General features: G+C 45.8%; 1 protein-coding gene across 1 annotated transcript in view; it reads right to left on the bottom strand.

Moving 5' to 3' along the window:
• IQCA1 (IQ motif containing with AAA domain 1) overlaps window positions 1-12,606 on the bottom strand; it is a 168,876-nt gene that overhangs the window by 34,914 nt on the left and 121,356 nt on the right. The window contains exons 14-15 of the mRNA XM_060151211.1: window positions 9,654-9,761; window positions 5,380-5,579 (exon numbers count right to left, since the gene is read on the bottom strand). Of these exons, the coding sequence (XP_060007194.1) occupies window positions 5,380-5,579; window positions 9,654-9,761 (308 nt within the window). The remainder of the gene's footprint in view (window positions 1-5,379; window positions 5,580-9,653; window positions 9,762-12,606) is intronic.

Below are 12,606 nucleotides of genomic sequence, written 5' to 3'. Positions count from 1 at the left end.
GTGATGAGTAATCGGGCCCTTCTGTTATTTCACCTTCTCCAGCAAACGCCTCAGATCCATATTTTGCTGCCTTCAAGCTGCTGCGGCCCCGGCCCACATAACAGGACCGCACTGGAGCTTCCCGCCCCTGATTCACCAGCACAGCCATAAAATCCCTCTTTCCTTTGGTTAATTAAAGGCAAATACCTCTTTGCAATGCAGATAGCTGCTCCGTCAGTCCTGCCAGGACACAGAGGCTCACTGTACGTGATCTTTAAATGAATGACTTTCACTCCAGAGACCTCTTGGTCTTTCATTAATCGGCTATATACACAGTAAATGAGGTGTGTGTCAGGTCCTCCGACGTGGAGTGGTCTAGGCGGATGCATGTACTGTTCCACATTTTGATAATCTGACATCCAGCATTTTGTGGTCCACATAATGTCAGTCTGCAGTGATTCTAATTAATACAAAGATAGCTCGTCTGATATCAAGACAAACCTCTCAGTGGCACGAGCAAATAATTTCTTGAGAGTGAGAACATCATGATCATGTCCTTGGCTCTGTCCTGGAGTCTGAGCAATTGAGCCATTTGGTGGCTGGAGACGAGCGGCTTAATTCAGAGGCTGAATAATGCAGCTGTTAGACCTGGAGCCTCTGCATCTAGACTGACCAGGCTCACATCACGGCACTGCAACCCAGGAAAATCACGTAAATGCTCTGTACCTCAGTTTTCTTATCAGCAAAATGGGAATAACAATATTGCCCACCTCATAAGGTTGTTGTGAGGAGTGAATGAGTTAAAACAGAGAGAAGTGTAAGGTCTGTGATATATAGATGCTCACGAAATGCCAATATTTTTATACTCATGTGCTTCTGTTGGTTACCTGACAATGTCAACAAAATTCAGCATTTAGAATGAGTGCATTTAGGTGTTCTTTTGGGCAAGAGGATGGGTTTCTCTTACTTTACCTCTGAAGAACTTAGTGCTTTGAGCTTGGTGGTTAAGTACACAGAGGTCACAAGTCAGGTTGCTGGGCTTCAAATTCCAGCTCATCTTCAAATTCTTGGGTAACCCTGCAAGTGTGCATGCATGGGGGAAGATTCCAACAAGCTCAGTGGAAAGCAACAGCTGGAAAACTAAACTAACTGAGCACATACCTTAGCTTCTGCCAAGTTAAAAGAGCTTGGTAAACACGTCAAGCTGTCCTTTTAGACCTCAAAGTAAAGACAAGGTTCCAGGACTAAGGGCGAACTCAAAATACACCCACACTAACAAAACAGAAAACAAAACCTCTGCAAGTTCAAGCTGATCAGCCAGCAACTTAACTGCCTGATAGAACCAAGCCTAGCATGCTTCAGAGTCAGCACAATATCGTCCACAATGTGTAATGTACAATAAAAAATGATCAATCATATGAAGAAACAGAAACATGTGACACATAGACAAGAAAAAACAAATAGAAACAAACCGCAAGATGACACAGTATTGGAATTAGCAGATAAGGACTCTAAGGCAACCACTGAGTTCAAGGACTTAAAAGAAAAGATAGCTACATTGAATGAACAGATGGAGAATTACAACAGAGAAATAGAGATCTATAAGAATAAGCAAATTTAAATCCTAGAACTGCAAAGCAAAGTATCAGAAACACAAAAAAATAATCCACGAGATAGGTTTAATAGCAGATTGGAGATAGTAGAAGAAAGGGTAGGTAAACTTGAATGTAGATTAATAGAAATTATCCAATGTGGAAACTAGAGAGACAGAACCTCAGTGACTTGTGGAACAATATGAAGCAGTCAAATATATATATATATCTCAGAAGGAGAGGCGAGAAAGTGGGGCAGAAAAAATATTTGAGTAAATAATGGCTCAAATTTCCCAAATTTGGCTTAAAACATATATTTACAGTTTCAATGAGCACAGTGAGCCACAAGTAGTTAAAGTACAAAGAACAAACAAAAATATCTAGACACATTATAGCCAAATGAATGAAAACAAAGATAGAGAGAAAATCTTATAACCATTCAGAGAATATTGACACATTACACACAGGAGATCAATAATTTGAATTTTTGACAACTTTTCATCAGAAATAATGGAGTTACAGAGACAATGTAATAACATCTTTAAAGTGCTGAAAGAAAAATGTGTCAACCCAGAATTCTATATCCATCAAAAATATCCTTCAAAAATGGAGGCAATGTAAAAACATTTAAAAATAAAATGAAAGCTGAGAAAATGTGTTGCCAGCAGACCTGCACTGAAAGAAATGTAAAAGAAGTTCTGCAGCTGAAAGAGAAATGACACCAAATGGAAACCTGGATTGGCAGAAAGGAATGAAAAGCACTGAAAATGGTAAATGTGTGGGTAAGTATAAAATATTAAATTTTTCTGCTGAATTTCTTTAAAAGACAAATGACTATTCAATGCAAAAATAATAACACTCTATTGTATTGTTGACAACATTTCTAGATGTAAAATGTATGATAAAATCACAAAGGACAAGGGATAATAAATGGATTATATTGTAAGATTCTCACATTTTAAGGAAAATAGTACAATATTAATGCTGTGTTACGTTAAAAATGACTATTGGGGCTTCCCTGGTGGCGCAGTGGTTGAGAGTCCGCCTGCCGATGCAGGGGACACGGGTTCATGCCCCGGTGTGGGAAGATCCCACATGCCGCAGAGTGGCTGGGCCCGTGAGCCATGGCCGCTGAGCCTGCGCGTCTGGAGCCTGTGCTCCGCAACGGGAGAGGCCACAGCAGTGAGAGGCCCGTGTACCGCAAAAAAAAAAAAAAAAAAAAAAAAAGACTACTGTAATTTGTAGAGCAGTCACTGAAAAATAAGAGTCATTGCTAAAAAGACAATTGAGTAATTCAAATAAAATAATAAAAAGTACTGACTTTACCCCAAAGAAGGAGAAATAAATAAGTGGGACAAATGGAGAACACACAGCAAAACGGGAGACCTAACTCAACCATGTGAATAATTGTAAAGGGAGCAAATGCTCCAATTCAATGGTAGATATTGTCAGATTGGATAAGAAAGCAAGACTCAAGTATGTGCTATCCACAAAAAGGCATTTTAACTCTAAAGACATTGAAAATAAAAGAGTATAAAGAAAGTTGATGTGGCACCATTAATATCAGACTGGGTAGACTTCAAGATAAGGAGTATTATTAGAGACAAAAAGGGACATTTCATAATGATAAAATAACCCATCAGGAAGACATAACATTCTAAGTGTGGATACATCTCGTGCATACCAGAGCTTCAGCATATGTGAGGCAAAACCCAACAGGACTAAAAGGAGAAAAAAGAATTCCACAATCATAGGTGGAGGTTTTTTTTTTTGTTTTTTTTTTGTTTGTTTGTTTTTTGTTTTTTTTGTTTTTGCGATACGCGGGCCTCTCACTGCTGTGGCTCTCCCACTGCGGAGCACAGGCTCCGGACGCGCAGGCCCAGCGGCCACGGCCCACAGGCCCAGCCGCTTCACGGCACGCGGGATCCTCCCGGACCGGGGCACGAACCCGCGTCCCCGGCATCGGCAGGCGGACTCCCAACCACCGCGCCACCAGGGAATCCCCCATAGGTGGAGGTTTTAATACCCCCTCTCAGTAACTGATAGGACAAGTAAACAACAAAAAAAAATAGAAAACGAAAAAGCAAGTCAGAGAATGAGAGGAAACATTTGCCATATGTGTGTCCCACAAAGAACTTGGATCCAGAGTACATAAAGAACTCTTCCGAATCTCAAGAGCAGCAGCCCAGGGAAAAGCAGGCAAATGACTTGGACAGACATTTCAGAAAAGAAGCTATACGAGGACCAGAAAGCACATGAGAATGGCGGTGACACATTTGTATCCGTTTCTTCAAACTTCACACTTAATATGCATATTTCAGATCTGTGCCTGTCACTGTATGTAAATTTTACCTTAATAAAAATAGTGCAGGAGGGTCAGGAAGAGAAGGGTCTAGGTTTGAACTCTGCTCAGCCACTCGATCTCGGTGGCCTTGGGCAAGTTACTTAACCTTTCAGAGCCCCAGTTTCTTTATCTGTAAAATGGGGATGAGAATGAACTCTTCACTGGGCTGCCGTGAAGATTAAATCCAATGACACAAGACATGGAGCATTTAGCGTGTATGAGGCGCTCTATTAAGTAGCTTAATGCTCGCTCTTTATTCCCCACCCTCCTTCTTCTTCTCGCCTCCCAGCTCCCCAAACTTCTCTCTCCATGGATTCCTTCAGGACAAGCAAGGGACGAAAGTGGGGGCGGGATGTCCTAACTTGCGCAGCGTGGGGTCCATGTGGCTGGGAGAGGAAACCCTGCTGCCATCACTTCCTCCCTGGGGCTGTTAGGAGGAGATGGAAAAGGAACCATTTCTATGAGCGGCTGCTCATGTGTAACCATCTCCCCTGAAAGCAGGGGCAGAGCTAACATCTAGCCCCAAGTACCGGACAGTCCTTGCTCCGCGTACACTTTGATATAGTAAAAGCTGGCTTATCGGACATGCTAGCAACTGAAAATGAACTGAACAGCCTAAGGACAACCTTGAGGGACTCAAACAAATGAAAATGAAATCCTGTGAAGTTTTAATATCAAATATAGAGTATCAGAATGCTCTAAAACTTGGTAATCCTCAAGCGTACGTATGTATATTGCGTCTCTATCTATCTATCCATCTATCTGTTATCTATCATCCATCCATCCATCCATTGATGTATCTTCATCATCATCTATATCTAAACTATATCAGAGAAGCATTGCTTCTAGGGCTGACAGTATCATTTGGTTTGACTCCTTCATTTCAGTGACGATAAAACAGAGACCCAGGGAGGTGAAGAGCTTATCTAAGATCACAGCGCTGGGTTGTGTATGCACCTTCGAGGACATGGCATCCTCTGGCACTGGGTTGTAATTGAATATCTACACTACTGCGGTCAGCTTAGCTTCCTGTGGGTTCCTCCTTTATCTCCTGTGTGAGAAGCTGACCTCAGTGTATGCCACGTGAGAAAAAATACCCCCAAATGCAAACATCTGATGCCATTATTGGAGGGAGGTGGGCTGAAAAGGGATTTGATTTTTAACGAGACCTGTGAGCACTGCAGGAAGGATTCCTGTGGCAGGAGGAGGCTGATCTGAATGGCACAGGAGGGCGTTTACGCAAAGAAAGGAGCTGTGTCTGGCTGTTGGACGCTCAGCCAGATGCAATAATAAAGTAATTTACAGGAGGATGCAATGGGGAGGTTTAAGAGGGATGTGCATGTCTGCCTAAGGAAATGATCTGTGAGGGTCTGTGCTAGTTGGCTTAAGGAAATTAACGGCAGCATTTGAAAATGCAATTTGAAAGGAGGAGGAGAACTGGAGGTCAAGAAATGTGATAAATACCTTGAGGACCATATGCAGCATCATCTGGAGGCCACTTTTGCCCGGGTATTTGCCGGCAATGTTGGCTGCGGACAAGTCGAAGAGGTTGGCTCCCGTTTCGGTACAGATGGCATGGACCAGCAACTTCTTCCCCACCCCAGATGGGCCAGCCAAGAGCAGGGATTTCACCAAAGGAGCTTTCTCATGCACTGCTTCAGAACCTAAAAAATGCAGAGGCAGAGGCTCTAAGGTCCCGCCAAGGAAATAAGTGGCTCTTAGACGGGGACTCCTCAAGGCCACGACTCCATGGCACGACACCAGTCTCGGCAACAGTGATGGGTGCGTGGAAGGCATTTCTCACCAGGGGCACGCCTCCTGTCTCAGCCAGCTCCGTGACACCTTTGATTTGTATGTCAAGGTGGAGCTGTCAGGTCTCCTTGGGTGTTCAGTACATTGCTTCTCTCTCACCCCTCACCCCAGCATTCCCCCCACACTCATAATTTTAGAGAACATTCCTGCAGTAACTAACCTCTGGCATTTTGGGGGAAGGGGCTGGGGGTTTCTCTGCTTCTCAGCAGCACTACAGCCTTTGAAGGCTCAGGAAGACGAATGTGCGATGGACAGGAAGATGCAGGGGAAAAGGGGGAAAAAACAAGATCCAGGCAGCAGTAGCCTGGCTTTTTAAAAAAATTTTTATTTTATGTTGGAGTATAGTTGATTAACCATGTTGTGTTGGTTTCAGGTATACAAGAGTGATTCAGTTACACATATACATGTACCTATTCTTTTCCAAGTCCTTTTTCCAAGTCCTTCTCGTACGCGTTATTATAGAATATTGAGCAGAGTTCCCTGTGCTATGCAGTTGGTCCCTGTTGGTTTCGTCTGTCCTGGTTTCTAGTCTGTCGGTAGGGGCAGAGTCAACCTGACCCTTGATAATAAAGGATGTGAATTATTAGGTCACTCAGAGGTCCCTGCCCTGTGCTCTCAACCTTATCGCCCATCTCCTTCGAGCCCAGATTGGAACTCGGGCTTGATTTCTTCCACCATCCTGAACATGAGCAGAGCAGACGTCGGCGCTAAGTAATTAGAGAGTGAACAGAATTAAATCCTGTAGATGGCTGTGATTGGAACGTCGGCTATCACACTAGTTTGCTTTTGGTCAGCTGCTGGGCTCTTCTGGATCAGCTGTAAACATATCAACATTCTAATTATTATTGTCCTTCTCTTTCATTTTTCTTGTGTGATTGACAAGACTTAGGGAATTTATCTCATCATTAGAAACAAATTTTTATAGTTACCTACTACACTCTGCAAAAACTTGGAAAGTAGTTTGGAGCAAGTTCTCTTTAAAATGAAGCTAAACGGGCACGCTTCCATTGTGGTTAGCGTGGGAAACGGCAATGTGTTATGGTGAAGCAGACCTCGTTTTCCACGGCAGCAGAGAGTTGCCATTCTTCCCGTCTCCCGCTCAACACCTGGATAACTGAGGGCTCAGTCTGTGGCCTCGGCTGGGGGCCGCTCATGCGGAAGAGCCAGGATTTGCTGTAGAGTTCATGGCCGGGGGGAGCTAAACTTGAGAAGTAACTAGAAGGGGAGGAAAAGATCCGTGCTAAGATCCGTGAGGGAGACAGAGATTCAGGGAAGAAAGGACTTCCCATTTGGGGGATGAGGTGGGTGCATGGGGGTGAGTCAGACCGGACTTCAGAGAGAGGGGCTGTGTCTGGGCTGGCCGGTGAAGAGTGGGCAGGGTGGAAGGGGGCGTCTGAGAAGGATGCAAGTAGGGGGCGCAGTGACCACAGCCTGCAGCGAAGGTCAGGCAGGTCCTGGGGGGGCGGACGATTCTGGTTGGCGAGGTAGCTGAGGTCAGCAAGGGGGTGGGGCGGAGCAGTGACCACAGCCTGCAGCAGAAGGTCAGGCAGGTCCTGGGGGGGCGGATGATTCTGGTTGGCGAGGTAGCTGGGGTCAGCAAGGGGGTGGGGCGCAGTGACCACAGCCTGCAGCGGAAGGTCAGATGATTCTGGCTGCGAGGTAGCTGGGGTCAGCAAGGGGGTGGGGTAGAGAGTGACGCCAGCTGGCAGGGTCCCTGGAAGATGATGGAGGTTAGAGTGGTGGCCGAAGCCAGGGGGCCAGGAGAGTTCCGGAAGGGGTGGAGGGAGGGGAGGACAGCGCTGGGGGAGGGGCACAGGCGGGGGAGACCCGGACACGTCATCTACCCCAGGGATGTGACTTTCCAGAAGGAAGGGGGTGGTCACCAGCGCCGTGCAGAGGTGGAGAGGGAGGTCCAGAAAGGCTTCTGCGCCGGCGCCTCGCTGGCCTCTGGACAGCTCATCAGACGGCAGGGCAGGGAGGGGCCGGGGAGTTGCTGGGGACAGACCTGCCACGGCGTCCATGGCTCTAGCTGCTCATCTCGCCTTTCAAGGGCAGTTGTACAAATTGCCTAGAATTGCTAAGAGACAGAGGAAATTTCCAGGCTTTTGTGCGTTCACCCTTTTCAACTTTCGGAGGCTTAAAGAGTCACGAGGAAGCCAGTGTTCCGTGTCCTGAGCCCAGCTCTGTCCCTTCCAACCTCGGACTTGGAGAAAGTTCCTCAACATCTTGGAAAGGCTTACTCATCTGTGAGAGCTGTTCAACGTCCCCCTCCGCTGGGAAATGAAACCGCACATAAAACGCAGCTTCTGCTCCGTGAGCGCCCTCCCCCTGCGCTTCCCTCTCTCCCTCCACGCTGCAGGGACAGTGACATTCCGGGGCGGGGGGCAGTGAGCGGGTGAATGCTGACCAGATGCTTCCTGGGCATTCCCTTACTGCCCTTGTGGCTTTGAAAGTTCACAGCTCGTCCTGGGAGCCCTGGCCGAGGCTCCTGGGACCCTGGGGGCCGGTGCGAGCTTTGTTGCCTGGCAGGGTGGGAAGTGGCCTTTGCGGTGTGTCCTCAGTGCCCTCTTCCAAGTGGCCGCCTTGCCTAGTCCTGGCAGGGGTGACCTGAATAATCAGACCAACAAACGCATTCCCTTTTGTGCCTGGATACTAGTTTAGACGTATGAAATTTAGACGAAGCCCTGGCAGGCTGCCGTGTGAGCGAACTTCTCTGTCTGACTTGTTTGTACAGTGCAAACTCATGAACCCGTCACGAGAACAAACGCCCCGCTGATTCTGGGGCCTGGTGGGGCGGGTCAGCCACCAGGGAGACTTCAGGTTTCTCATTGACAAAAGGAGGGTCCGGGTGGGATGCCTCCCAGGCCCGCTTCTTCCAGAACCCTCAGGTCAGCTTGGAGACGACACCCATCGCCTTGTATCTGCCAGTGGAGGATGCAAACACACCACGTGCCACGCGCTCACTTGGGAGGAGTTCCCTTAAAATCTTGACACCCCTTGATGTCCTTGGCTCCACTGCCTTCCATCACTCTGCGATGAGGTTTGAGGGCTCATCTGTTTATTTTATTTACGCAGACCCCATTAAATATTGTATATTGATTCTGTTGACCCCAAATTATGTTGATCCCCAAGTATTATATATTGTGTTATATATGTATCTTATTTATGTTGACCCCTATTCTACTGACTGCTTCTGACATGAAGTTGAAAGAAGAATGAACTATTTCTGGCCAATAGGTTTAAGTTCTTCTTTAAGTCAAAGTGGAATAAGGTGAGAAGTGTCCAAACGATTCCCATCTTACTTTGAAGCAAATTAAATAAACAAAATGCGACTTCTAGTTCAGAATGGTCATCAGAGCACGGCCTGGCTGGAGTTCCTGCCCCTGCCCCAGGTGACGCAGTCATGAAAACATAAATAAAAGTGAACGAGAGGAGTGGGTATCTGTTACGGAGAGCCCCGACTTTTCTGCAGACTCTGGTCCGTCTGTCTGAACAACCATGATTGAATCTCCGTGGTAATTGGCAGAGCCTTGATTCTTTAGATCCAAGAAATACACTTTCACTGACTCCCGAAGGGCCGGCTCTGTTAAGGACCCAGTGACAGAGCCTGTGTGTAACAGGTAAGCCTAACCTCAGCCTTTGTCTAATTTGGTCGCTTTGAATTGCAGGTGCTTGCCTCGGTTATCATCTCTCCAGATGACAGCTTCCAGGACCTTCAGAATGCTAACCAGACATTCAAAGGTGCTACAGATATGCTTCCTGGGCGGTACCTTTCTGTGCTCCAGGATGCTCTAGCCCAGCAGAACGACCCTCACTCACAATTCTCAGTAGAAGAGGTAAGCTGCAATGCACACTGATGACCTGGAACACACGAGCAGACACGCCTGCTACTAGCAAAGGCACAGCAGGGCAAGTGGAGTCCTTACCTAGCGGCAGGATCCCGTACAGGGTAATGAGCTGTCGGACATCCAGGAGGGAAGGCATGGGTTCTGTGGACATCTGGCGAAGAGTACTCCCCAGGTAGCTGTAGTCACCTGGGGAGAAAAAAAATAGAGGACAAATGAATGGGAAACTACGCTACTCTGAGTTGCATAACTTGGACACTTGCAAAATTAACACAGGATACAAATTTAACATTTCTGAGCAAATATAATTATATTACGGAGAGTCATTATAAAGAACTTCTCAGATAAAGGCTTGAAGAAAAACTGTCCAGCCACAAAAACATTTCTATACTCGCTACAGTAGCTGAGAATTATGTTGAGTATGATACTAACCTCCCAGTATTTTAAAAAATCACCTCTGAATGTTGAATATGTGAAGAGCAAAGTTCTAACATGAAGAACATACAACGTATGTTTGGTTTAATTTCTATTCCAAGAGATTATGTCTAACATTTGCACAAACTTTAAAAATAACTTACTTAAGATGGATGTGAAATTTGTATTGAAGCCGTGTAAATCTGATCCTGAAATGCAATCATTGGAAAGGTAGGATCTGAGTCTAATTTAGGACAAACAGAAACGTCTCCTTTTGAGGGTGATATTCATTAACATTTTTATCGTTTTCAAAGGATTACCGAAGGAATAATATCGAAATAAATCTTTACAGGTTTAATTAGAAGGCATCCAAGAGCTTCATTGTAACTAGTCATAAATCTGAAGTGTTATTTTCTAACTAATTTAGATAAGGGCACCACGAAAATTAGTTTTGCTGCCTTCACTTGTCATGAGGATGGACTTTTACATGCTCATATGATTCTCTCTTGATTTGTACCTGAATCTGAAGGAAAAATATTCGATAAACGAATCACAATCTCTTGATGTTGTTTTCTCCTGACTTTTTCTTTTCATAACATGTATGGATCTGCAGAGCTTTCAATGTTATATATGTAAAATAACTGCCTTTATGCGTGTATGAAAACACTGAAGAAATACATGTAGGCGTCTATGAAATCCTGAAAATATCAACGGCTTTAAAGCATTTTCAAATGCTAAGAAAATGAGAGTTAAAATCCAGATCATAATTGCTGTTTTGTTGTGGGCCACAGCCTTTCAAAGCCTCCGCATGAAAGAAAGTCCTTGGCAAGGGCAATGGTCTTGGTGAGGGAAATGAGTGATAATGAAAGCATCTATTTTGGCTTCCGATCTGCACGCTTTTTAATGAGCAGGTAATAAATAGAAGAGCAGTTCATTTCGCCTTCACTAGAGCAGGAAGGGATCCTGCAGCCACCGTTAAATCCAGCACTTATTGCTGTAAACATGACATTGGGGGGGCATAAAAGTGACCCCATTTTCCTGCTTAAGTAAATCCAAGTTAATACCCAGATGCGCCATATTTTCTAGACTTAGACAAAGGAAGTTGAACTGTTGGCTGTTGGTTCTGATAGAAGGAACGACCCTTTGCCAAGTGAGGAGACTCATTCTGAAAGTGTGTTACTACGTTTTGCTATTGCCCAGCACGGAAGCCATAAGCCCCTCCCACGGACTCATTCAGAATTTAGAGACTTCAGGGTTCCCTGCACAGACACCAGGTCTTCCACGAGCGAGGGAAGAAGGAAACAGATGAAGAGGTGTTAGAGATAGAAAGCATGAAAAAGGGCAAGGAAACCTAGGACAACAGCGGGAAAAGAAACAGGACTGTGTTATGGGTAGGATTGTGTCCCCTTAAAAATCCGTATGTCAAAGCCTAACCTCCAGTATCTCAGAATGTGACCTTATTTGGAAATAGGATCACTGCAGGTGTAGTTAATGAAGCTGAGGTTATTAGGGTGGGTCCTGATCCAATACACTGGTGTCCTTTATAAAAAGGGGAAGTTCGGACACAGACACACACACAGGGAGGAGGTCACGTCAGGTCTGAAGGCAGAGATGGGGTGATACAGCAGAAGCCAAGGATCGCCAAAGACCGCCAGCAAACCACCAGGGGATAAGACGAGGGATGAGGGGAAGAGGTCAGTTTAGGCCACGTGAGCCCCAGGGCAGCTCAGCATCCTGGCAAGGGAGGACTGACAAGTCCAGGGAGCAGGATAGAGGTGGGGGCTTGAAGGGGCTCTTAGGCTACAGCCAACAGCTTCCTTCTCAGAGCCTCCAGGAGGAAGCAACCAACACTGCTGACACTGTGGCGTTGGACTTCCGGCCTCCAGAACTGGGAGACAGTAATTTTCTGCTGTTTAAGCTGCCCTACTGTGGTACTTGTTAGAGCAGTCCTAGCAAATGAACACAGGAGGAGGAACTAATTGTAGAGAATGGGAACATACGAGCACACTTAAAAAATAAGGAGAAATAAAAAATATTTGAGAAAGCAAGGTGAAATCAGCTTCTAACGTTTCCATTCTACCCCACAGAGCATTGAAAAGAGAATAAAGAACAGACAATTGATAAAAAATAACAGCCTCTTAAAAAAGTTACTCAAAGAAAAGGAGCGAGAGAAACAGGAGGCCTCAAGTCAGCAGAAAATCCTCGTAGGACTTGGGGCCTCCCACCTGCACCAGGACACGCCAGCTCTGCCCTGGGCACTGCCAGGGCGGCACAGAGCATCTTCTGATGATGACGAGCACGGTGACACATGCTACGTGGTTACAATCCAGGTTCCTGAATTGTTTATACAATAAAAATTTACGTTGGATGCAGGCTACCAGCTTCCAGAATAAGGTCGACAGAGAGACTTCTCAGGTTAACCTTTGGTTGCAACAGATTATTATATCTCTGCCAAGATTATGCGCCCCGGGGCCCAGGTATTCCGAAGCTTCAGATGTTTTCCACGTGTAATGTCTAAGTCAAGTCTTGTAAGGTGGGATTTTGAGGAACCCTTTGAATCTTCTTGTTCTTAGGACAGGCCCTGGATGCCAAGGAGAAAGCAAGAAACACCAGCCCTGGC

The sequence above is a fragment of the Lagenorhynchus albirostris genome, chromosome 6 (genome assembly GCF_949774975.1).
Source record: "Lagenorhynchus albirostris chromosome 6, mLagAlb1.1, whole genome shotgun sequence".
NCBI classification, from domain to species: Eukaryota; Metazoa; Chordata; class Mammalia; order Artiodactyla; family Delphinidae; genus Lagenorhynchus; species Lagenorhynchus albirostris.
Note: the sequence above shows the minus strand (reverse complement) of the source record. Positions and strands in the feature narration are given on the sequence as shown.